The sequence below is a fragment of the Castor canadensis genome, chromosome 14 (assembly GCF_047511655.1).
Source record: "Castor canadensis chromosome 14, mCasCan1.hap1v2, whole genome shotgun sequence".
NCBI lineage: Eukaryota > Metazoa > Chordata > Mammalia > Rodentia > Castoridae > Castor > Castor canadensis.
Window position 1 is genome coordinate 26,009,890 of NC_133399.1, and position 27,140 is coordinate 26,037,029.

At 47.3% G+C, this 27,140-nt stretch overlaps 1 protein-coding gene across 8 annotated transcripts in view; it reads right to left on the minus strand.

The window, feature by feature from the left end:
• The window catches only part of Smarca4 (SWI/SNF related BAF chromatin remodeling complex subunit ATPase 4), an 82,170-nt gene extending 60,066 nt beyond the window's left edge, over window positions 1–22,104 (minus strand). For 7 of the 8 annotated variants that reach the window (XM_020173183.2, XM_020173182.2, XM_074054055.1 and 4 more), the window contains exons 1-2: window positions 2,685–2,906; window positions 463–595 (exon numbers count right to left, since the gene is read on the minus strand). In XM_020173183.2, coding sequence (XP_020028772.1) covers window positions 463–595; window positions 2,685–2,906 — 355 coding nt within the window. Of the gene's footprint in view, window positions 1–462; window positions 596–2,684; window positions 2,907–21,933 lie in introns of those variants that run through there. The other variant, XM_074054056.1, reaches the window with a different exon arrangement.
• Between the last annotated feature and the right edge of the window lie 5,036 nt (window positions 22,105–27,140).

A 27,140-nucleotide genomic window follows, 5' to 3' on the forward strand; every position in this document is an offset into this window, starting at 1 on the left:
TTAGTCTGCATTCTTGCCTGGGCAGGATGGGCACATCCTCTGCTTGCCCAGGTCCACTCCCCCCACTCTTATTCCTGTGGTACCCTGGAGGGCTTAAAAGTCATGTTAACACAGTATTTCTCAACCTGGAGGACTTAAGTCACTGCCCAGAGCCTATACCACTAAAACGCTTCCAAAGACACTGGAGCTGCTGCCTCTCAACCCCCATCAGGCTGAGCCCTGATTTAACCCCCACATCCAACAGCCAACTCTGTCCCATATGGCCATTCTTCCAGGGCTGCCCCAAGATGGGAGTGCTGGCATAGTCACCAACCAAGCCCCAAGCAGACAACCTGTGGCAGAGCCTCCCCTCTCACTCAACCATCTGGGGTCTTCCCAGATCCATCTGCAGGAGCCCCTGTAGGGAAAATGGTGTCAGCACTTCCCATGTCTGACTATGACAAGGCAGCAGACTCACGGTACCTTGGGAGTGCTGGTCCATGGGGCTGGGCGGGGGCCCCATGCCTGCGTGGCCCCCCGAGCGCATTCCCATTCCTTTCATCTGGCTGTAACGAGGGTCATCCGACATGCCCTTTTCATGCATGGATTCCATGGGCTGCAAAGGGAACAATGAAAAGCAAGGTCAACAATGGAAACAGGAAGAGGTGGCACCGAAGAGAAGGTAACTCACCAAAATGTCCACCCAAGATGCCTGGGCAAATAATGAATCCCTCACATGCCAAGGAGCTCACTTCCAAGGCATGGTATAACATCTACTTGGGTGTCAAGGCACAGCCATGACCAGAGAGCCAGGAGAGGGCTGGGAGATATGTCACCAGTGGCCAGAAACCACAAGGAAAAGAGTGTTGTCAACAGCTCTAGGACACAGAGCAATTTCAGTGGTGACAAGGAAACCGCCAAGTGTCTATGGAAAGAAGACCCTTGTTCTTGGGAGACTATCCATCAGAGGGACAGGCAGAACGGTCTGCATCAGAGGACAGGAACAGCACATCAGCCATCCCACTGAACTCTGCACCTCATGGCTGCCAGCAGGGAAGGTGGCTGTGGCCATCAGAACTCCTGAAGGCCAGGGCGGACACTGGCAGTAGGATGGCTCACATCTCCCTCCTAATGCTAAGCAATGGAGACTTCCCCCATCACATGGCTGTAATGGTTGGCAAAGGGCACAGTGCCAACACCCTACCATGGGATAGAGCCTCTGCTTAACAAGCGTCCTGCTCTCTGTAACCCACAGGCTAATGGGTGACAAAGCAAAGTAAAGCCAGCACTCACTGAGTATGTGCCATGACCAGGGAAGAAAGGTCAAGATGGAGATACAAGGGCATCTTGACAAGGGACAGGCCTGCCATCCATCCTGCCCAAGGCTGAGTGCTAACTGGTGGTCTTCCACCAGCACAGTTGAGGCTCTGTGTAGTCAGGGCACCTTGTCAGCATAGGCACCAGTTCCTAGCAGGGTGCTGGACACATAGCAGGTAGCCAACAGGCACCAAATCACAGAGGTGTGTGGAGCGTGTGTGAATGCAGTTCGAAGGCAGAAGGAAAATCCAGACCATGCTTGTAAACAAACAGATGGGGGGTTCGCCAGGCAATGGTGGCTCATGTCTGTAATCCTAGCTACTCCAAGAGGCAAAGATCAAGGGGATCATGGTTCAAAGCCAGCAGGGCTAATAGTTCAAGAGATCCTATCTCAAAAATACCCAACACAAAACAGGGCTAGTGGAGTGGCTCAAGGGGTAGAGTGCCTTCCTTAGCAAGCGTAAGCCCTGGAGTCCAAACCCCAGTACCACAAAAAAAAAAAAAAAAGAGGTAGAGCTCAAGTATGACTGACCAACAACTTGCCAGAAGGGAAAAGTCAAGCCATTATCACACCTGAGCAGACAGAACTGTGCAGGAGATGGGGATGCCTGGATGACAGCCACAGGCCTAGGAAGAGGAGGGGCATGCTGAGACCTTGCTTCTTCATCTGTGAAATGGGCACCACCACCCCAGACCTGGTGGGCTGCAGAAGGGTAGAAAGCAGTCAAGCAGAATGAAGGAGAAGCATACAGACAGCCCTGCAGGGAGATGGGGGAGCTGGCCGTGGCACCATCATGGGAGGACTCTTTTACACTCAGGCCTCCTGAGGGCACGCACAGAATGTCACCTTTTCTCACAGATGCTGATACAAACAAGGATACTCTTTCCAACCACCCCACAAGGTCACTGGGAAAAGAAAAAGAATTTGCCTGACTTCCTGACAAAAGCTGGGCTGCTCAGCTCAGGTTAAGAAGCCAAGCCAGCAGCAGCGGAGCACGAGATCAGTCAGGGATCAAGACGCTCATGTCCCTGCGCTGGGTTACCCAGGGAGCCAGGACAGCCAGAATGAAGCTAAGCCTCCTTTGAGGGACTTTTTCCTTACTAATAAAAGAAAACACCAGAGCACTGTTCCCAAATTTCCCATGCAGGACAAAGGATGTGGGAGACAGGGAGGGAGGCTGCTTGTCCCTCCTGACTCAGGACCAGAGCATAGCTTAACCCTCTGTTCACAGAAGTGACCTGAGGTGAGTGCATGAGCCAAGCCAGGACACCTCCAACAGAAGTCTTTTGCTCCCAGCCTCAGGGGCAGCTCTAAGTGGGAGGCCACTGCTGCCTAGGGGTGGACACGGGGCCAGGGAGTTAAGGTGTGCACAGCGCAGGCTCCCTACCTTGTGCATCTGATGCATGCTGTCCTGAGGGTATCCTCCAGGCCCCTGGCTCGGGAGAGGGTGTCCTGCTGAGGGAGGCCCTGGGCTGGGCCCCATCATGCTGTGCGCAGAGCCTGGCGAGGGACCCGGGCTAGGGCCCAGCATGGCTCCAGGTGAGGGGCCAGGACCCGGGGAAGGGCCGGGCCGAGGAGTTCCGCCCAAGGGTGGATCTGGAGTGGACATCTTCACTGGAGCTGCGGGCAGTGGGCTCCTGCTGGAAAGAAGTCCTGGTCAGTCTGGACTTGAGCCATAGGCTGGGCAGGTAGAGGGCAGCAAGTGAGGACACACAACTGTGTCAGAATCGTCCCACCAACAGTGAACAGGGGCCTTGCCCCCAACCTTTTTCTCTATTCCTTTGGACTCATCTGTGTGTCCACCCTGTCTGAGCTAGACTCTCAGCTGATCTTTCCGATCATAACATGGTCTCAGGAAGTGTGAACTCACCATTCATAGACTCTAATGGGTGCTGATCTTTCTACCTAACAGAAATAGAGGACATCTAACTGCAGCTCTCTAAATTCAACCGAAGAAAATACTGACAGCACGGGACAATACCTTTCCACAGGAAGCCTTAAGACTAAATTCCCTTTAAAAGTAAGTGAATTTAAACTGGGTGCTTGGCTCAAGTGGTAGAGCACCCACGTAGAAAGCGCTGAAGTTCAACCCCCAGTACCACCAAATAAATTTTTTTTAAACACACACAAAAGGACTGGTATGTAGTTCCAAGTGATAGAGCACCACCTAAGAAGAGTGAGACCCTGAGTTCAAACCACTACTGCCCAAAAATATAAAATGAACTTGAGTTAAAAAGTAGTACATTATATACAGGTATAAAAAAGGTCATAACAAAACCTGTTATGTACAACAAACATATGCTAATAACAAAAAAAAAAAAAAAAAGAAAATGTTTTAAAAGTAAATTCAAGGCCAGGTGCAGTGGTGTACACCTGTGATCCCACCACCCATGAGGCTCAAGTCAGCCTAGGCCACATAGCAAGCCTTCTCTCAAAAAGCCAAGCAAATAAATAAATAAGCCAGATGCTGATGGCTCATGTCTATAATCCTAGCTACTCAGGAGGCAGAGATCAGGAGAACCAAGATTCAAAGTCAAACAGTTCCCAAGACCCTATCTCAAAAATACCCAACACAAAAAAAAGGGCTGGTAGAGTGGCTCAAGTGGTAGAGCGCCTACCTAGCAAGCATGAGGCCCTGAGTTCAAACCACAGTACTGCAAAATAAAAATAAAATTAAAAAATAAATAAACAAATAAATAAATAAATAAGAATTCAGGGCTGGGGTGTCACTCAGTAGTATAGCACATGCATAGCATGCACAAAATCAGGGTTTGATAGCATGCTAAGAAAAAAAAGTAGATTGAGTTAAAACAAAGTATTAAACAAATATTTGTACCACAATACCTAAATTTCTTCATGTGTGATATTAAATGTCTCCAGTTAGATGAATGGTGCTATAAAACAAAAACTGATACCCAGAGCTACAATCCAGAGCCTCCACACATGCAAAAATCAGTTAAAAATATCTGAGGATGGGTTGTTTTCATTTTCACTCTAGAGATGACCGGCTTCCAGTGTACTCCTCTCCTAATAAACTTTGCTATCACTTTCACCATAATTAAAAAAAAAAAAATAACCTGAGCTGAGCACCAGTGGTTCAAACCTGTAACCCTAAGCTCCTCAGGAGGCAGAGATCAAGATCAAGGTTGGGCTGGAGTTGTGGCTCAAGCTGTAGAGCACTTCCCTAGCTAAAAGCTGAAAGCCCTGAGTTCAAACCCCAGTACCACAAAAAAAAAAAAGATCGAGGTCTGAAACTAGCCCAGGCGAACAGTTCATGAGACCCTATCTTGAAAAACAAAACAAAACAAAACCCACAAAAAAGGGTTGGTGGAGTGGCTCAAGGTGTAGGACCTGAGTTCAAACCTCAGTACTGCCAAAAAAGAAAAAATCTGAATGAAGGTGTGACTCAAGCAGTAGAGTACCTGCCTTGGAAGTGCAAAGCCCTGAATTCAAACCTGAGTACCACCAAAAAAAAAAAAAGAAAAAGTAGTAGTACAGAAGGCCCACCTTATTCATAAATTTATTACATGTGGTTTTGACAAAGCAAGTCCAAAAATTAACTTTAAAAAATTCAAAAGAACAGTCAGGCACTGGTGGCTCACGCCTGTAATCCTAGCTACTCAGGAGGATCGAGGTTTGAAGCCTATGTTGAAAAAACCCTTCACAAAAAGGGCTGGTGAAGCAGCTCAAGGTGTAGGCCCTTAGGTCAAGCCCCAGTACTAAAAACAAAAAGCATAAGAAATTTAAAAAGCAAAAATTTTAAATTCCTGAGAGTCCAGCTCAGCAGATGCAAAGAAGCTCTCAATCAGTTACCGTCAACTGTGTTTAAATTACATGATCTTCACAGTGTTTCCCTGCCCTGGTGCCCAAAAAACAAGATAAAAGGATGGCAATCATCTCAAGTCAACTTAATATAAGTCATAAACAGAACTTAATATAAGCCACAAAGAGATGTGTTTAAAGGCAGCACATCTTTAGTGGAAACTGAGCAGCATTTGAGAAAAATGAGTCAAGCATCTTCAGTACAGTACCGAACTCAACACATCCTGAGCGTTTGAGGTTTTTTTTCTCCACGGCAGTCTCCTTGGAACCACATGCCATGGGACTACAGTAGCTTTAATCTGAGAGGAGGAGATATCTTCCCCATAACAGATCAAAAGTCCAAACTACTTGGCTCCAGTTTCACAGCTAATCAGAGAAGAGGACCAGAAACCTCAACAGAGGAGAAACCCGTCTCCAGCACCCCAGGCAATCCTGAACAAAGCCAGGTGTGATAGCACACCTGTAGCCCTAGCCATTCAAAGCTTAAGCAGGAGGATCTCAAGTTCAAGACCAACCTGAGCAACAAGAAAGCACTCCTCTTCTGGGCTCCCTGGTTTTCCCCTGCAGGCTTGAGGAATTTCAGTGCCAAAACTGAAGCAACCTTGCAGAGTTGGCTGCTGGAGAACTGGTGTCTTTGGCTCACAACCACCCCCTTCCCCCCACCCAATACTACCCCCTAACTCCAAACCACTCAGGGAAACCACATCTTTTCTCTTCTTTTCAATTTATCTTTTTTTTTTTTTTGACAGTTCAGAGGTTTGAACTCAGGGCCTCACGCTTGCTAGACAAGCAGACTACCACGTGAGTCACTTCACCAGCCCTTTTTGTGTTGGGTATTTTTGAGATAGGGTCTCAAGAATATTTGCCCAGGCTGGCCTGGACCCTTGATCCTCCTGATCTTTGCCTCCTGAGTAGCTAGGATTACAGTCATGAACCATGGGCACCCTGCTCACTTTTTCCTTTTTAAATAAACCTGAAATCAATTCATTTGTAAGCAAAACCTTTTCTGATTCTGTTCCATATGGACACATTCTGCTACAGAAAACAGATTGTTTGATTTTGAGGTACTACCCCAGACTCTGCTGAGTAACAGCAAACTTTCCCCTACAGTAACTAGATTCAGAAGACAGGCAAGGTGGCACATGTCTGTAATCCCTAGGGAAGCAGAGGAAAGAGGATGGTGAGTTTCAGGCCAGCTTGGGCTACATAGTAAGACCCTATCTAAAATAAATAAAATAAAATACAGACTCTAGAGTCTGAAGCCTCTGCCCAGGGACTTGCTTACACATGGGCCCGAAGTGACATGGACATGGCAGGGTGGACGGCACTGGCACCCTGGGAGTCCCCCTCTGAGCCATTGTCCCTCATCCTCATTGTCCCTTCCTCAGATCCACTGAGCACTGTAAAGATGACAGCAGAATCACACACTTCACAAATTCTGTGTCATTTAGTATTTTTGGCCTCTTTGCCACCTGAAGGACTTTATTCTAAGTCAAGCAAGCTGACATGCAAACACAATGCCATTTGGGGAGTCACTGCTTCCCCAACTAAAAGTAGACATACAAAGGAGCATCCACTGAGAAGGACCCTACATTACAGCTCTCCTAGAGGTGGTCTGGACTGAATGCTAGAACTGCTTCCTGTCAAGTCAGGAGATGCTATCTCTGACAGCCAGCAATGGCTCTAACTTCATCTATGATATACAAGCTCACTAAAGATGCTGCCTGGACAAAGACTTTGCGGGGGACAGGGATGTGGCTCAGATGTAGAGCACTTGCCTAGCATGCATGAGGCCCTGGGTTTGATACCCAGTACTAACCAAAAAGAAAAAAACATCTGTGTCCAAATATGGCAACGTTCACATTTTTTTCTTTCTTTTCTTTTTTGTTTTTTGGCAATTACCAGGGTTTGATGCTTGCTGGGCAGGCGCTCTATCACTTAGCCACTCTAGCAACCTTTTTTTTTTTTTTTTTTTTGGCAGTACTGGGACTTAAACTCAGGGCCTACACCTTGAGCTACTCCACCAGCCCTTTCTTGTGTTAGGTATTTTCAAGACAGAGTCTCTTGAACTATTTGCCCGGGCTGGCTTAGAACCATGATCCTCCTGCTCTCTGCCTCCTGAGTAGCTAGGATTACAGGCCTGAGCCACCAGCACCTGGCACTTTCGGCAGTGCCAGGAGTTGAACTCAGGGTCTTATGCATGTTAGGTAAGCACTATACTACTTGAGCCATACCTCTAATTCTTTTTACTTTTAGTCTGTTCAGATAGTTTCACAATTTTGCCTGGCCTCCAGCTATAATCCTCCTATCTCTGCCTTCTGAAGTACAGGCATAATCTACCACTCTTTGTGCCCACATTTTTTATTTTTGAAACAGGGTCTCATTATGTAACCCAAGCTGACCTCAAACTCTTGATCCTTAGCCTCTCTGGTGCTGGGATTACAGATGTGTGCTAAAAAAAACCTGTCAAAACCGCCATTTTTAGCAGACTCTTGTGAAACCCTCAAAGGCCGATGTTAAACTGGGCATGGTGATACACACCCATAATCCCAGCACTCAGGAGGCCAAAACTGGAGGATCAAGTATTCCAGGTCAGCCTGAATTACACAGCAGACCCTGTCTCAAAAAGATACATGTATAAAAGTCACAATTATAAACACAGTTATTTTTTAAAAAGAAAAAGAAAATGGCATTTGTTCCCCAAGCTGCCACCTCTGAACCATGAGGCCTACAAGTGTGCAGAGTCACCATTGGCAAACGATTTCTGGTCTGAAAGCTCAGGCACTTGGGGAGTAACAGTAGAGGGGACCCAAAAAGTATAGATGGTGTACAAAACTGTCCTAAGCAGCACAGCAGATTAAGGCTCCATCAAAAACTGAGGCACCCAGGCAGGCTGATAGGGCCTGAACTTTAGCAAATGGTTAACTAACAATCACTGCAGCACAGAACCAGTTAGTGTTTCTGTGGCCTTCAGTCTAGGCTCAAGAGGGACATTTGATTTCATCCCCTTAAGCTGAGCTGTAGCACACATAAGGTGCCCTAAGCGTAGGTATACAGTTTGAGGCATCTCAGATCCAACCAAACACTTTCAACATTCCCCAAGGCTCCTTGGGCCCATCCCAGGGGAAAGCACTATTTGATTATTACTATAGATCAGTTTCTCTGGTTACTGAACTTCAGGTACAAAGAGAATGACACAGTATCCTTTGAGCATCATTATGCCTGACAGGCATCTTTGCTCCTGGGCATAATGGACATTCTTTCTGTATATTTGTTCATTCTCATTCTCATATACATTGTGTTATCAGTTTTTGGCCCCCATGAATTACACTGCTCTGAGGAATGTCCTCTAGTGGGTAAAAGCACTTGTTCTTTGTGGGTGTGTAAGACTGGAACTAGTACTCTGGTATATCTTGCAAGTTTTCCAAAATTGGTGTACAATCCATACAAACACACGTATCTAAAGTGTGTGCATACATGCAAAATTGAAAGTGTTTCAGTTGCTTAACACTGACACCAACATTTGGTGCTGTCAGCCTTTTTTTTTGGCAGTACTGGGGTTTGAACTCAGGGCCTATACCTTGAGCCACTCCACCAGCCTTTTGTTTGTTTGTTTGTTTGTTTGTTTCAAGATAAGGTCTCTTGAACTATGTGCCTGGGTTGGCCTCGAACCACAATCCTCCTGGTCTCTACCCCCTGAGTAGTTAGGATTACAGGTGAAAGCCACTGGTGACCAGCAGGAGGGGCTGTTTTTAAATCCAGGGGGACTGTGATATGTCTGCCTCCTTATGCTTTTACAATTGCCAAGGACATGTCAGTCACAGGGAAATCATAGGGAAGGTAAATGGGGAGGGATGCACAAGGGGACATACCACTTGCTGGTAACAACCCAGATTCACTCACTGGGCCCTCACATTCCCTAGGGGTGGAACTATCTACCAGTGGTCCTGCTGCTTAGAGGTCCCTGGGGCTCAGTGAAGAGTGGAGGTCAAAAGGCCAGGATCACAGTGGAACTCCCTGCCATGGAGCCAAGGCTCCCATTCAACCCAGCAGTGAAGGCTGACACCAGGCTACTATCCCAGGCTGCTTCCTCCTCTGGGGGCTGGCACAGAGACCAGTGTTTCCCTCAGGGCTTACAGGCAGCACCACATGAGCTGGCACAAGCAAAGCACGAAGAACAGAAATACCCATTCCATGCCTCCCTGGCTGATGAAATACAAACCCTGTGCTCACTGAGTTCTTAGTGCCCAGCAGGTGCTGCATGGTGGCACATTCCTGTGATCCCTTTTCTCAGGAAGATCAAGAGTTTGAGGCCAGCCTCAGCTACCTAGAGTGTTCCAAGGCCAACCTGAGATACATAGTAAGATTCTGTCTCAAAAATAAAAACAAACACTGTTATGTAGGTAGTGGTAGAGTGCGTGCCTAGCACATACAACACCCAGAGTTCCATGCCCAACACCTAAAAAAAAAAGTAAGCCCACTCCACATGCTGTCTTTTCTACCATGGAACAATGCAGCAAGAAAGCCCTTACCAGATGCTGTGGCCATGCCCTTGGACTCCTCAGTCTCCAGAATTGTGACCTAAATAAATTTTCTTGTTTTTATACATTACCCCAACTGTGCTATTCACTTATAGTAACAGAATATGGACTAAGATACTACGGCACTGGGTGCCACTGGGCTCTAGCAAACTGTCTACCCAGGAGAGCAGAACAGATTACTCAAGGGTGAGGAATTCCACTCTCTCCATGCCTTCTTCCCCATCATGAAAACTGCCTGCTCTTTCCAAACTAAAGACTTGGTATTTCCAGGATATTTCTTGGGTCCCCAAAGTCACCCCTGCAGACTCTGGAGCTACAGATGGCTTCTGTTGGTTCTGCCTGAACTCCAAGTCCCTCTATGGTAAGTTTTTTGGACACAACTTTACACATTACTGTAACTCATCATAAACCAGGAGGTCACACTTCACAGGTAAGAGAAGCAAAGGACAAAGGGACAAAGGTGTGTCTGTCTGGGAGCCAATCCAAATGAGTGTGGCCCTTGATGAGGCATGTCTGAGGGCTCCAGGAGGGAGCAGAGCCTGGGAATCCGGGCAGGCAGCCAGAAAACATGTGATGGGAAGTAAAAGGACTCTGGAGCAAGAAACTGAAAAGTAAGCCAGAGGCCTTGAGATAAAAACAAGCTCGTAGGTTTCCAGGGCCAAGGGTCTGGAGTGATGCAGCCACACTGCATCGATTTCTCTGAGTAGCTCTCAATTGCCCAGGTGCTGCACACAACCCGAGCTGCGGAAGTCCTAGCACAACTGAAAATAAACCAGGCAGCTGTGTGCACAAGAACAGGAAGGATTTTCTGAACAAATCAAGTGGGCATCAAAGTACAGCGTGTGCAGCCCACCTTGCAAACAGCAATAACATGCACAGTGATCCACGCACAGAAGCTAGCCCTGAGGAAGCACGCACCCAGCAGCCTCTGCAGCAGCCAGCAGTTCTCTGTGAAGGCAAGAGATGGAGAACTTACACTTGCTACATCACAGATGTCTGCTGGTCTTGGTTCTGCTTGTTTATTTTTCAGAACAACCACCTATTACCAGGCTGGGGGCATGGTGCAAGTGGTAGAGTGTTTGCCTAGCACAGGAAAAGCCTGACTTCTATCCCCAGCACCACAAAGGAAAAAACCTATTACTTCTATATTTAAATTTAAAAAAAAATTTTGTGGTATTGGGGTTTGAACTCAGGGCCTCACACTTGCTAGGCAGGCACTCTACCACTTAAGCCACTCTGTCAGTCCTTTTTTTTTGTGATGGATTTTTTTCGAGATAGGGTCTCACCGCCTATCTGCCCTGGGCTGGCTCTTCCTGATTGCTGCCTCTTGAGTAGCTAGGATTACAGGCATGAGTCACTGGCGCCTGGCTCAATCTACTTTCAACTTCATCAAACTTACTGTTTAAAACAGAATCATCTGCCAGGCACTGGACCCTGCAACCAGACTGCTTGAAAAGGAGCAGTCCCATTTGCTCTCATACCACCTTTGCTCTTGCCTTGTCAATAAAAAAGAACCATGGTGCCTACCACTGGCAGGCTGCCAACAGGCCATCAGAACTCGCTAAAATATGCTTGCTGGGAAAATTTCTTTTCCATTTTGCAAACCAGCATTGTATTTCAGCTTGGCCCCAGAGTATCTGCTTTGCTTTTGGTGCTTGGAGAAATTTATCCTGGACAAACAGAGCAAATACAATGGCAGTAGTTGGTAAAGGCAGGGTGCTTGAGGAGGACAACACAACAGGGGGTCCATCACACCAGTCCCATTTATACTTTCCTATGAAAAATCTCCCCGTCTGAACTGATGGCATGGGATGCTTACCTGGGAACCCCAAAATGTTTTAAGTGAGGTTTCTGTGATCTTAGGGAACATTCAGAAATGATTCTTTAGCTGGGCAACTGTAAAGCTACTTACTCAGGAGACAAGAGATCAGGAGGACTGAGGTTCGAAGCGAGACCAAGCTAATGGTATGTGAGACCCCATCTAGAAAAAACCCATCACAAAAAAGGGCTGGTGGAGTGGTCAAGGGGTAGGCCCTGAATTCAAACCCCAGTACCACAAAATCAATAGCTCCTTCCTGAAAATAACTGCACTTTTCCAATACTGACTACCCTGTGGCATTTCCCTTGCAATGTAATTAAGTAGCAAAAACTCTGCTAATGTTTAAAAACATTAAAAGGGAATGCATTTCAGAACCTAAAAGAATCACATCATGGAGGAGTAGCTCAAGTGAACACAAAGCCCTGAGTTCAAACCCCAGTCCCACCAAAAATAAATAAAAATAAAAGAATCACATCATGAAGACAGAATGGTCTCCTCAGGGCTTCCTGTACAGCAGACATGCCAACTGTTCCCAGAGATTACTTTCAGCACTGGTAACTACGTATTACTTTCTTTAACGGAGTGCCCACTTTTGATTTTCACTCACTTAACCCACTTCAGACAAGCCAGGGGTCCTAGGATATCCAGATGGCTTCCTCTGAAGACAGCAGGGAGATGGGGTCTGTAGCCTCTCTAGCACTGGATGGGTGGCTTCACACCTATGACCATGCCCCACAGTCACAATGTGACCCAGCACACACAGGCTTCACAAATGTGGCCTGCCTCCCACTCTCTGTGAAACACCAGTGGCCTCTGTTACTTTTCTTAAGGCTGCACAAGCTGCACTAGATCTCACACTGGATCTATTGTGCTGACTGCTTGTATACTAAACACACCACGCACAGTGAGTGAGGTCAGAAGGGAACTCCCCCAAAACAGGGGCACAAAAAGACGAACAGTGGCCTAGAGAAGGCAGAGATGCAGACTGATACCTATCAAGTCTCATTCAGGCCCTCCCAGCCACCCCAGCAGAGGGCTTAGTAATGAGCAAATACCCATCAAGCACCAACCGTGCTAAGCAGGTGACTAGCAGAGAGCAAAATTCCCACCTGACGTAAGAGACAAACAAATGACAGAGAAGCACAAAAACAGATGTCACACAATGTCACATGGAGGTGGAAGTGCTATGAAAAAAATAACCTCAGCACAGTGAAGGCTCAATCAGGAAGACTGTGAGTTCCAGGCTAGACTGAACACAAAGTGAGAGCCTACCTCAAACAAAAATCAAAACAAAAAAAATCAAGCAGGTTAACAGATGGGAGGCGCTTCCAAACATAGTGGCCAGGGCAGTCTCAGTGACAGGGTGATGTCTTTGTAGACATCCGAAGGGAAATGGGAGCCATGTGGCCATCTATGGACAGAGGGAACAGCAAGTGCAAAGGCCCTAGGTGGGACTATGCTAGACACATTCCAAGGCACAGCAAGTCAGTGGGGCTGGCTAACGCAGAGCGGGTGGAAAATACTTCATTTCTCTACACTCACACAACATTGATACCAACTCCAATAAAACTACAGTTGTCTTATGGGAGTTTCTCCTACAACAAGCAATTTTCCAATTCTCTGAACACCAGCCAAGGTCCTAACTGTTCAATTCTGGCTCTATATGCCTGAGGTCAGCATCAGATCCTACAAGTTTAGGGCTCAGTCCCACAAGACTCCACCACTTCAGATGCCAATCTCAAGTCCAGCCCTGGTACATCTGACTGACCAGCTATGCTGGGGTTTCCCACAACCCCTCCTCATTTAATAACCAGTTAATCAGGTGAAGTGGCTCACAGAATGGATGAAGCAATTTACTAACAACTACTGGTTTATTATAAAGGATATAATTCAGAAACACATGGAAAAGACACATGGGACCAGGCACAGGGGAGGTGGCAAAGGGCACTTCCACACTCTCCCTAGACACGCCACTCTCTCTTTAATCACTTGGTCTCCCAGGTAACAACCCAACCTGGGTTAGTCACCTCTTTGGCACAGAACTCCAGAAGGGTCCAATCTGAGTAACAAAAGACTCTCCTGTCACTCCTATGGGGAAGACACAAAAATCCAATGCTGGCCAGGCATCAGCGGATTACACCTGTAATCCTAGCTACTCAGGAGGCAGAGATCACGAGAACTGTGGTTCAAAGCCAGCCTGGGCAAACAGTTCATGACACCGTATCTCGAAAATACCCAACACAAAATAGGGCTGGTGCAGTAGCTCAAGCAGTAGAGCACCTGCCCAGAAAGCATGAGGCCCTGAGCTCAAACCTTGGTACCACCACCAAAAAGAAAAAAAAACCCAATACTGCACATAATACCACACTGGCTGAGGGCATGGCTCAGCGTGGGGCGCTTGCCTAACATATTGCAGGTCCTGGATTTCATCCCCAGCACCAAAGGAAAAACAAAAGAATTATACCACAGAGGGTAAGAGGTCACAGGCTCTGAAGGCCTCAGTGAGGAGACAGGAGTCTAGGTGCTCCTGGTGCTATGGGAAGCCACTGCAATGTCTTCAGCAGGAGGGACACAGTCTGACGATAGCTTTAGAAGACTATTTGATATTTTGAGGGAACAGATGTGAGGGTGAGAAAAGAAGTCAAGGGTGGCCAAGGTGCCCATCAGGGCCACAGCTAGCCCTGCCATTAGAAATATAAAAACTCAGCAGCCAGGAGCCAGTGGCTCACATCTGTAATCCTAGCTACTCAGGAGGTAAAGATCAGCAAGATAGAGGTTTGAAGCCAGCCCAGGCAAATAGTTTGTGAAGCCCTATCTTGAAAAAAATCCATCAGAAAAAAGGGCTGGTAGAGTTGCTCAAGTGGTCTACAGCATCTGCCTAGCAAGCGTGAGGCCCTGAGTTCAAACCCGAGTAGCACAAAAAAAAAAAAAAAAAAAAGACGTATGAAAAGTCAAGCCAGGCCTGATGGTTCATGCCTGTAATCCTAGCTACTTGGGAGGGGGAAGATTGGCAGGATCACAGTTTGATGCTAGCAAGAGCACAAAGTTCAAGAGACCCCCATTTCAACCAGTAAAAAAAGACGTGGTGTAACGGAGCAGTCATCCCAGCTACACAGCAAGCATGTATATAGCGGGACAGGACAGTGGGCTATCCTGAACATAAACTTGAGAACCATTCAAAAAATAAGTAAAGCAAAAAGGACTGACAGTATGGATCAAGTAGTACAGAGCCTGCCTAGCAAGCACAGGCCCTGAGTTCAAAACTGAGTACAGCCAAAAAAAGAAAAATATAATATATATGCAATTACTATCAGAGTACTCAAATATCTGAGCCAACACTGACAGAACTGAAGGAAGAAATAAAAAAATATATATATATGCCTTTATATATATATAAAGGCAACCCAGCCTGGTGATGTGCACCCACCATCCCAGCTATTTGGAAGGCTAAGGCCAGGAGCATCCCTGGAGTCCAGGAGTCTTAGGGCAGCCTGGACAACCCAAAGAGACCCCAGCTGAAAATAAATAAACAAACAAACAAATATAAAAGGGCTGACTAAGCCCTGAAGCACAGGCATTGGTTTAGGACTAAGGACTGCAAATGGCTGTTTACAGGGAGACTTGGGAGGAACAGAGGAATTTTGCTCCACCAAGAGGTTAAGTCATTTGCCTTGAGGTAGAGCTCTGCCTCAAGTCCACCCAACTGCAGGACCTGAGTGACCAACTCAAGCTGAGAACCAAAAGGGACAAGGGGAAATCACTGAAGAGTGGAAAGTGGAAGCAAAGAGAACCCATCAACAGGCAGGCCCGCTAGGCCATGCTCCAGGTGGCAACCCCAGTGCCCCAGCAGTCAGGCTGTGACCAGCAGCACATCATATCTGGCTGTCATGAAGCCAGGTTCAACCTTAGGGCACAAAAAGACCATAAGCCCTGCCACTTTCCTAGGGCTCTGAAGAGCAAGCCAGGATGGAGCTCATCAGAGTCCCTCTGAGGTCTTCCACTGTCACAGGTGAGGCAGCAACTGTCATGCAGCCACCTGATTCCTGTGCCAGTGGGGCATGACCAGCTAACAAACAACTTACAACTGACAAATCTTTTAAATCCCTCATTGTTAAACACAGGCCCATCCTCCTTTTATCACATGTGCAGCTGGTGAACACATGGAGCAAAACCCACATTGTTCTTCATGACAAGCGTCTGCCTGCAAAACTGAAGCCATGCCCCCTTAGCAAGTTAAGCAGAGTCAGTCCCAAGGCAAAGCTCTAGAAACCAGCCCAAAGCTGAGGACAAGAAAGGGTCAGGGCCAACTTGGGTCTGCTAACATTCATCTCTTTCTTTCTTTCTTTCTTCTTCTTCTTTTTTTTTTTTTTTTTTTTTTTTTTTGGTGGTATTAGAGTTTGGACTCTGCCTCACGCTTGCTAGGCAGATGCTCTAACCACTTGAGTCACTCCACCAGCCCTCTTTTGTGTTGGGTGTTTTCGAGATAGGGTTTCTCAAACTGTTTGCCAAGCTGGCCTCGAACCACACCCTTCTGATCTCTGCCTCCTGAGTAGCTAGAATGACAGCCCACCTTTCTTTTCTTTCTTCTCTCCTTTCCTTCTTCCTTCTTTCCCTCTCCCTCTTTCTCTTTTGAGACAGGGCCTGGCTATATAGTTCAGGCTAGCCTCAAACTCCTGATCCTGCCTTGCCTATTCCACCTCCTTGAGTGCTAGGATTACAGGCCAGTGCCTCAACCTGCCACCAAACTCTCAAAGGCTGGCTTTCACCAGTCTATCTCTAAGAAAAGTTCCTCCTTCCCCGTGGGGAAATCAATACATCCCCTCCCTTCACAATGCCCAGTGAAATTCAATCTCAACAGAGCCAGCCACACCTGTGCTGCCCTCCCCTAGCAAAAAGGAGTGGAAGAGGAGTGGAGGTCCTAGATCACATGCCCAGCAAACCCAGATCCTAAAAAATTCCTAACCACAGCAAACAGTTCACAGGAAAGACACAAATCACTAACACTTCCTCTTAGGGATGGCTGCTGTAGGATAGCAGAACTGCAGCTCAATCTGACCTCTGTCTCAGTTCTGACTTGCTCTCTCATTCATTCATCCCTCCCTCCCCAATAGCCCAACCCAATCTTTCTACTTCCCCTTCATTTTGATTTGGGGTGAGGGGTAGTTTGCTGGGCATGGGCCTCAAGAATGCTAAGTAATGATGGGGGATGGATAAATTCAACCATGACATATTGTAATAACTTTTGTAAATATCACAATGTACCCCTAGCAAAACAATAATAATAGTAAATTCGAATACTAACCAAGCCAGGCACTAGTGGCCAGTGGCACACGCCTGTAATCCTAGCTACTCAGGAGGCAGAGATCAGGAGGATCGAGGTTTGAACAAGAACAATAATAAAAAACATCAACACTCTCTCAAGTTATAAGTTATGAGGAAATATGTAAAATGAAAAACCAAAATTTAAGCTGGGTGTGGTGGCACACAATTGTGATCCCAGCACTTGGGAAGGTGAGACAGGAAGATCAGGAGTTTGCAGCCAGCCAGGGTTACATACTAGACCCTGCCTCAAAAATAGCCAGGCGTCAGTGGGTCACGCCTGTAATCCTACCTACTCAGGAGGCAGAGATCAAGAGGATCGCGCTTGAAGCCAGGCTGGGCAAATAGTTCCGCAAGACCTTGTCTCGAAAAACCCTTCATAAAAATAGGGCTGGTGGAGCACCTCAAGGTGAAGGCCCTGAGTTCAAGCCCCAGTACCTCAAAAAAACAAACAAATAAATAAATAAAAACGCCAAACAAAAAAAAAAGTCTGGTACCTTTAAAAAGCCACACCACATATGTGCATACAATGTTTGGGTCATTTCTATAAAAAAAAAAAAAAAAAAAGCCACATCACAAAACACATTCCTTCCTCTTAGCCAGGTAATGGTTGCTCACGCCTATAATACTAGCTACTCAAGAGGCAGAGATCCAAAGGATTTAGGTTCAAAGCTAGCCCGGGCAAATAGTTCCTGAGACCCTATCTCAAAAATACCCAATACGAGCAGAATGGCTCAAGTGGTAAGTGTGCCTGCCTAGCAAGCCTGAGACCCTGAGTTCAAACCCCAGCACTGTCAAAAGAAAAAACAAAAACTCTTTCCCCTCTAAGGCCTTATGGTAAAATTTAAAAAGGATAATTTTTTAAATATTAAGGACAAAATAGAGAAGTTGGTTCCTGGGTAATCACCTTGCAAACACAGAACCATTACAATGAGGCAAAATGTACCATCCACCTCACCCCACCAGAATGCTGTACTCTCCTTTTTTTTGTTTTTTTGGTTTGGTTGGGGGTGGGGGGTTGCTGTGCTGGGGTTTGAATTCAGGTCTTGTGCTTCCTTTCATATTGTTTTGCAGTGCTGAGAATGGAACCCAGGGTCTCAGGAATGCTAGGTCAGCACTCTACTACTGAGCCGCCCCCACACACCCCAGTCTATGGTCAATTGTTTAGCGTAACGTGCCAGGCACTGTCCTAAGCAGTTTACAGTTGTCATTCTGCTGTTGTTTAGTCTTTGCGACCATCTCACAAGTTGATACCTTTGCAAATAAGCAGCTGCATGTGAGCAGAAGAGGACAGAACCCTGTCAGCCTGCTCCTCATTGAATCCCAGCTCCCCAACAGGGCCTGGGCAGCCACTCAATGCATGTTTGTTCAAGAGGTAAATAAGGAGTGCGTGGCTGTGTCATTTCTTGCACTATTTCAGGGAACCATTCATGATGTGGTCTGCCTTTAGTCAATGTGAATGACTCCCTCTGTGCTATGGCAGCCCCAGTGACTGGAGCCAAAAAAGGCTGGCATTACTGAGGACTGAGTATGTGCAGGCACTGTCATCCCCATTTCTCCAAGACACCAAGGGGGAACGTGACAAAGCCAGGAGTCAAGCCAGGTGCCAGTGGTTCATGCCTGTAATCCTAGCTACTCAGAAGGCAGAGATCAGGAGGATCACATTTAGAAGCCAGACCAGGCAAATAGTTCTGTGAGAGCACATCTGGAAAAACTCTTCACAAAAATAGGACTGGGGGAGTGGTTCAAGGTGAAGGCCCTGAGTTCAAGCCCCAATACTGCAAAAAAAAAAAAAAAAAAGGGCCAGGAGTTTAACCCAGGCAATTAACTTGAAAGCCCCTGGTGAAAGAAATATCTCTGGACTTGAAGAAACCAATCATTCACCCAAAACAACTACTCCTTCCTGTTCTTCCACATCTGATAAAATCCAAGACATGGAGTTGGTCCAGGATTCTCCCAAAGTTTTGAGGGGCATAAAGTGGCAAAAGTATGCAAATAATCTGTAAATACACATTACTTATACATATTATATATAATATACATGCTAGGGCCTTTCATTAACACCACAGCTCTGATGATGTTACCTGCCTGCTCAAAACTGGACTCCAGTGGGGTGCCAGTGGCTCAGCTACTTGGGAGGCTGAGATTGGGAGGATCCAGGTTCAAAGCTAACCCAGGCAAACAGTTCTCAAGATCCCATCTCCAAGATAACCAGAGCAGGACTGGAGATGTGACTCAAGTGACAGAGTGCCTTCTCTGCAAGCTTGAAGCCCTCAGTTCAAACTTCAGACTAAAAAAAAAAAAAGAACACTGGACTCCAAATGATTTTAGGTGGCACATGAAAGAACATTAATTCCTAACTAGGTAAGTATTGATTTTAAAGAAAATTAGAGGACTGGCAGAGTGGCTCAAGTAGTAGAACACCTGCCTAGCAAGTGTGAGGTCTTGACTTCAAATCCCAGTACCACCAAAAAAATTAAAAAATAAAATTAGTAAATATATATAGCCAGAAAATATATCAAGCCTGGGATAACTGATTTAGGCTGGAAGTGTACTCAGTAGTTCCTGGGTTCAATCCCTGGCATTGCCCCAAAAAAAAAAAAAAAAAAGTTAAACTAAATTAAATAGGCTGAATGTGGTGGTACATGCCTATAATCTCAGCTACCAGGGAGGCTGAAGAGGGAGGATCAAAAAGTTTGACACCTGGGGTATGTAGGAAAACGCTGTCTAAAAATAAAATTATGAAACAAGGGTCATGGGGAGTAGCTCATGGTAGAGCACTTACCTAGCACGTGCAAACCCTGGGTTCCATGTGTAGTACCACAAAAAATAAAGATAAACAATACTAACTCTAACCAATGGAGTGCTCACTATGTGCCACCCTTCCATGTCATCTCATTCAACCCTCACTGCCACTGCTCATACCTATTTCACTGGCCTACCACTCAGTGCCTTGCAGGAGTTCAAGCTAGGACTTAGGAAGTTGGGTGTAAACTGAAGTGGTCTGATTCCTGAAGTGGCATCCCTCACCGCCACCCCACACTTCATTAGGAGAAGCAGGGACAACTTGGGCTTGGGAAACAATGGCCTGAAGAGTTCAAAGGGCAACAACAGCAAGGAACACTTACTGCTTACAATCCTGTGCCAAGTACTTCACACAAATGTTTGGACAGTCCTTGTAAGGACCCTCCTCACTCACTCCACAAATGTTTGCCAGGCCTGGGGTAATCTGCAGCAAACCAGGCAGACACAGCCCCTGATCTGATGGCATTAGGGCTGACAGCTACATGGAAAAGCCACCACGGCAAAGGAGTGTAGCAGAGGGGAACAAAGAGTGGTCTAAGGTGGTCAGAGAAAGTTGAAACACAAGCCTGGGGTTGTAGCTTAGTGGTAGAGTGCTTGCCTAGCAAATGCGAGGCCATGGGTTCCATCCCCAGCATGGGGGTGGGGGAATCCAAGTCAGATCATCCTCCCTGGTTTTAAGTAAAGGCTTCCTCCTCCATGCAGCCTTCCCTGTACATTCACTGTGTCCCTTTCACAGTGTGGGCTGTGCGGATTAAATGGGGGGGCAGGGGGCTCGAGTTAGAGCGCTTACCTAGCATGCATGAGGGGCAGGGTTCTATCCCCACTACCGCAAAAATAAAATAAATAAATAAATAAGCCAGGTGCTGATGGCTCACGCCCGTAATCTGTAATCCTAGCTACTTGGGAGGCAGAGGGAGGACAGAGGTTCTAGGGCAACCTGGGCAAATAGTTCGGGACACCCTATCTCAAAAATAGCCAACACACATACACACACAAAAGGCTGATGGAATGGGCTCAAGGGGTGGAGCGCCTGCCTAAAGAGCATGAGGCCCTGACTTCAATCCCAGTGCCAATAAGTAAGTTAATTAAATTAAAAAATTATATGGGGGCTGAAGGTGTAGCTCAGTAGTAGAGTGCTTGCCAACATGTGTGAGGCTGGGGGTTCCATCCTCAGCAGCGACCCTCCCACTCTCAAAAAAAAAAAAGGGGGTGGGCAGGCCAAAGGAGTATTGTTCCCACATTTACAGCCTGTGCCTTAGCAGACTGGCAAAACTCCAGATGGATTCCCACCTTAGTTGACAAGGAAGGAGATGATGGACCAGTCAATTAACAATAGTGCTTCCCGCTTGACAGGAAACATCCCGCCCACTTTCCACTCCATTGGTGAGGTTAGTCCCCTTTCACAAGTGTGGAAAGGTTCAGAGATTAAGCCACTTGCCTAAGGTCACACAGCTAAGTGACAGCCAGCGTCAGGAATCAAACTTGAAGCTACTCTGTCAAGTTAAACTGAAAACTTGTTTCCTGGAAGGTGGCTCTGGGTTCTCATTCCTTTTCTACTTTCCCTACGGAATCAATGGGGAGGGGAGGGGCAGAATCCAAGACTAGTGTCTTATGACGGGCACAAAACACTCGCCTAAAACTACGTTTTAAATAAAATTCTTAATCTAGAAAATCAACTGGGAGGAAGGAAAAAGGACGCAAAAGAAAAAGAAAAGCAATGCTTTCAAGAGCAAACAGTCGCCCTCCCCCACTTGCTGCCCACCCTCTCTCTTCTGGACATTTTAAAGTCACAATTTTTCTAAAATAAAATCTGAAGCCTGGTGACCCAAAGGGGCTACTAATGACTGTGTCCAAGCCACGCTGGACACATCTGAGGTTTTTACTACCGAGCCCCAACAGCAGCCTCACCAAAAATGCAACATTAGGTTGGGACCCTTCACTACGTAGCCAGAAAAGCCCCGACGCCTGGCCATTGTTGCAAGTCGCGGCCACTGAGATCACAACTAGAGATCCGAGCCCCTGGACCGCGGAGGGGGAGAGCTTTGTCCGGGGACTCCAGCGAGAGCGCGCGCGGGGTGACTCGCGATCTCCACGCGGCCCGGTACCTGACCCCGCTGGCCCGCTGATACTGTAGGTGTCGAGGCCTCGCACTAGTGGGGCCTTCCCCGCGAGCGCGCGGCTGCGGGCCGGACTTCTTGACCCTCGGGCGCCGCCGTACCCCAGCCCCACTCTGGGCGCCGGCGGCCCCCTCCCCCCTCGGCGCCCCGGCTCCATTCAAACCGTCCTCCCAAGCTCCGCGCCACGCTCCCCCTGCGGCTCGCGTTCCTTACCTGGGGCTGCCAGCCCTGTCGCTTTCCCGGCGCCACCCCAACCCTCCACGCGGGGTCGGGGATAGAGTGGGCGTCTCGCCTCTCCTCACGAAACAAAGAAGCCGTCGCCGCCGCCGAGCTAAAAGCCTCGCGCGCGCCCGCCCGCCTCGACCGCCCCCCCAACACACGCCGCCCGCGCCCCCGCTGCGCGCGCACTCGCCTCCTCCCTTTCCACCACCAGTGGCCTCTTCAGCTTCCGCCACCCGTCCGACCTCGTGCGCGCGCCTGTCCGCCCTTCCGCTCCCCGCGTGCGTGCACGTCCGGCCCACGGGTGGGGAGAAGTGGGCGGGACCCAGAGGGAGCACGAGCACCCGACGCGCCTTGCCCCCGTTTGTGTCCAGACGGCCCTGCGCTTGCGCATTGGTGTGTTCGTCCTCCGCACGCAGCGCGTACACACGCAGCCGCGCATGCGCAGAATGGGTGCCACTGCGGCGGCTCCAGGGAAGAGGGGGAGGGGGCCTAGGAGGTCCTGCTATCTGCTGGAAATGATGGCAGAGAAGCCTTGAGGCTCGGAAATGAACACGCGGGGCCGTGCGTGAGGCTGAGAGACTGGGCCAGAACCAGAGTCGACCCGCTGGCCAAAGGCGGGCTGGGAACCGTTTTGATCCATGGCCTGGGGCGGCGGGGCCTTGCCTTGGCCGTCTTCTCTGCAGAACCTGCTGAGTGCCATTATTTATCTTAGCAAGTATTTATTGACCTGCTACTGTGTCCCACCTGCTTCGAGCTCACGATCTATGAGAAGCAAAATAAATAAGAAAAATGCACAGCGTGTGAGGTGGAGACTCTGGAATTTGAGATGGGAATTTTAAATAAGGCTGCCAGGGAAGGGCTCGCTGTAAGAAGACACGTGAGTAGAGACACGCAAGCGGAGAGAGACATCCTCATTCAAGTGTGAAGAACCAAGGCTGTAGGACTTTATGCTTTTAAAATATTGGGTCCCCGACTAGAACAAGCACTCCCCAAAGACAAGTCCTTATAGCCCGACTGTCCCTAACCCCTGCTTCCCTTGTGCTGACTTGCCATCGACTCCTTGTCTCCTTGTTGATCACTGCCTCCTCTTTTCGCATTCCCGAGTAACCGCTGTTAAAAAGGTATGTTCCCCTCACCCCAGTTTAAGTGGCAAAGATACTACCAATTTTTTTTCAATGCCGAGAATCGAACCCAGGGCTTCACACATACTAGGAAAGCTCTGTATCACTGAGCTACACCCCTAACCCCAAATACTGCAAATTTTAGTCATCAGGCACCACCACAGTGCCCTCCTTGGCCACAGACTACGTATTAAAAAAAAAAAAAAAAAAAAAAAAACTGTTGAAGGAAGATATGGTAGAGAATGACTGCAATCCTAGCACTCAGAAAGTTAAGCAGGAGGATCACGACTTCCAGTCCAGCCTGAGCTACATAACAGGACCCTGTATAAATAAGTAAATCAAAAACTACTGCAAAATCAAGAGACAGGTTGAGTTGCCTGATGAGTGCACTTAAGAAAAGCACTATAGCCAGGCACCTGTGGCTCATGCCTATAATCCGAGCTACTCAGAAGGCAGAAATCAGGAGGATCACAGTTCAAAGCCAGCCCCGGGGAAACAGTTCTAGAGACACTATCTCAAAAATACCCATCACAAGGGCTGGTGGAGTGGCTCCAAGTGAAGGCCCTAAGTTAAACCCAGTACTGAAAAAAAAAAAAAATGAATATGGCCAGGTGCTGGTGGTTCATGCCTGTAATCCTAGATATTTGGGAGGCTGAGATCAGAAGAATTGTAGTTTAAGGCAAGCCTCAGCAAATAGTTTCCTAGAACCCATCTCCAAAATAACCAGAGCAAAATAGATTGGAGGTGTGGTTCAAGGGGTACAGCACCTGCTTTGTAATTGTGAAGTCCTGAGTTGAAACCCCAGTACTGGAAAAAAAAAAAAAAAAGAGCACTGTACCTGGACCCAGGTGGCTCATGCCTATTATCCTAGCTACCTGAGAGGAGCTAGGAGCAGGAGGATTGTGAGTTCAAGGCCAGCCTGACCAAAGTTAGCAAAACCCTATCTCAAAAGCAAAATATAAACAAAAGTGTTGGGGGCATAACTCAAGTGAAAAGTAGGTTCAATCCCAGTACTAGCCAAAAAAAACTTTCATTGTAATCAGCCAGGCGATGCCAGGCTTCAACCTTCTGAAAGTGAGTCTGTGCCTCATTTTCCACCTGTAAATCTGTAAGATGAAAAGAATAAACTCACCCACTTACGAGGGTTGTTAATGAGGATTTATTTATTTATTTATTTATTTATTTTACAGTACTGGTGCTAGAACTCAGGGCCTTCACCTTGAGCCACTCCACCAGCCTTATTTTCATGAAGGGTTTTTCAAGACAGGGTCTCACGGAGCTATCTGCCCAGGCTGGCTTTGAGCTGGAATCCTCTTGATCTCTCCCTCCTGAGTAGCTGGGATTACAGGTGTGAGCTACCGGCCCCCAGCTGATAATGAGGATTCTATGAGAGTAGGCCACCTTGTAGCTCTCTGAACCTTAGTATTGAGTAAGTGGGCAAGTGGGGTCTGCACCTCAGTTTTCTCAAGTATTTTTTAGACTGGGTGTGGTGACTCATGCCTTTAATCTCATCTACTTGGGAGGTAGAGATTGGGAGGATCACAGAGGCCAGCCAGGGTACAAAGAGTTATCGAGAACCCCCAACATGCAAGTGTGATAGGGTGGTCCATGCCTATAATCCCAGCTATGTGCAAGGCTAAAATGGGAGGATTGGGGTTATCCCATCCCCTACCAGACAAAAAAGCACGACACCCCTTCAGAAAATTAACTAAAGCAAAAAAGGCCTGGAGTTTTGGCTAAATAGTAGAGCCCCTGCCTAACAAGCTAAAGGTCCTGGATTCAAACCCCAGTACCCACAGTACCCACAACAAAAAATAATTTTAAAAATTGTATTTCTTTTTTGGCAGTACCAGAGTTTGAACTCAGCACTCTACCTCTTGAGCCACTCCACCAGACCTTTTTTCTGATGGGTATTTTTGAAAAGGGGTCTCAAAAACTATTTGATCAGAGCCAGACACTGGTGGCTCACCTGTAATCCCAGCTACTCAGGAGGCAGAAATCAGGAGGATCTCGGTTTGAAGTTAGCCCCAGAAAATAGTTCACAAGACTCTATCTCAAAAAAAACAAAATCACAAAAATAGGGCTGGTGGAATAGTTCAAGGTGTAGACCCTGAGTTCAAACCCCAGTACTGCAAAAAGTAAATAAATAAAACTAACTGTTTGACCAGGGCTGGCTTCAAACCTCAATCCTCCTGATCTCAGCCTCCCAAGTAGCTAAGATTACAGGCATGAGCCCCTGACACCCAGCTAAAAAAAGTATTTCTTCAACTTCCTTGACACACTAATAAACACTGAGCTAATGAACAGACCTACAGTGAGGCACCAAGGGGGCAAGGTTGCTGCCACATGGATGCTCCATGTAACTGGGTGATGGCCTCTCATGCTAACAGCTCTAGTACACACGAGTGCCAAGAGAAGCCCATGGTGGAATGAGATCACAGGCCATGGCCTTCCTCAGATTGACTCCTGCGCAGACCTCCCTGTGGTGGTGTGGTTTCTGTTGTTGTTTGACTTGGTTTTTGAGACAAGGTCTCCTGATGTAGCCCAGGCTGATCTCAAACTCAAATCCTCCTACTTCAGCCAAGGAGCCCAAGTGCTAGAATTATAGGATTATAGGTACATACCACTGTACTTGGCTGTGCTCTAGTTTGCATATGAGTTGAGAGAGTACCACAAAAGTTCATGTGTTGGAAACTTGGTCCACTGTGTGGTGATGTTAAGGTGACTGAATCATTAAGAGGTGGGACCTAGTGTGTGGTAATAAGGTCATTGGGGCACTCCCCTCAGAAGGGATTAATGTAGTTTTCATGGGACCCTAGTAAGTTCCCATAGAACTTAAATAAAAAGAGCAAGACTTGGCCAGACACCAATGGCTCATGTTACTCAGGAGGATCACAGTTGAAAGCCAGCCCAGGCAAATAGTTCCACAAGACCCAATCTTGAAAAAACTCACCACAAAAAAAGGGCTGACAGAGTGGCCCAAGGTGAGTTCAAACCCCAGTACTGCAAAAAAAAAAAAAAAAAAACAAGACTGTGGCCAAACTAATCAGACTCAATCAGACACTCCAACTTGAGGCTTTCAGCTTCCAAAACTGTTAGCTAACTAACCTCTTTTTCTTTATAACATACCCAGCTCTGGGCATTTTGGTATAGCAACAGAAAATAAACTAAGCCATTCTCTAAAGGGGATATATTTATGCCAAGACCCAAAGGGTCTGTGGTTTATATGTTCAATGCCCCCAAAGCCCCATGTACTCATGGCTTCCATCTCACAGTGACACTCTGGGGAGGTAGTGGAACCTTTGACCGGGGCGGGGGGGGGGGGGGAGTGTCTTGTGAAAGGGCCTTGAAAGGAATTGTGGAATTCCCCAGCTCCTTCCTCCTCCTCTCTTTTGCTCCCTGATTCATGATGTAAGTGGTTTTGCTCTGCCACGTGCTTTCACCATGATGTGTGGCCCCAGCACAAACCCAAAAGCAATGGGTCCGCTCAGTCATGGACTGCAACCTGCAAACTGTGATCCAAAATACACCTTTTCTCTTCCTAAGTTGATTGTCTCAAGTGTTTTGTTATAGTAACAATAAGCTAACAAAATGGGCAAGAACAGGGAGGAGGGTATTAGGTAGAGGAAACAGGATGTGCCAGAACCTTGAAGGAGAAAAGTATGGGGGCAGAAAAAGACCTACGAGGCTAAGAGGGGGAGGTCCTTGTGGGCTGTGGTGAGGATCTTCAGCTTGTACAGGAGCACAGTGGGAAGGAGTTGAAGGGCCTCAATCAGGAGAATCCATGGCTGCTCTGGCTGTGGAGTGCAGAGAAGGCTGGCAGGAAGGAAAGGAAGCAGGAAACCCATGTAGACCATTGCACCAGTCCAGGGTGGAGAAGGTGGCAGCCTGGACTAGAGTGAGCTGTGGAGGAAGTCACAGGGAAGTGAAAAAAGAGAATCAAGTGTGAAATCAGGTGTACTAAAATTTTAAAGATTGCTGCTGAGTGCAGTAGTTCATGCCTATAAAACTAGATAGTTGGGAGACTGAGATCAGGAGGATCTTGGTTCTCACAAAAAGTTTGTGAGACCTCATCTC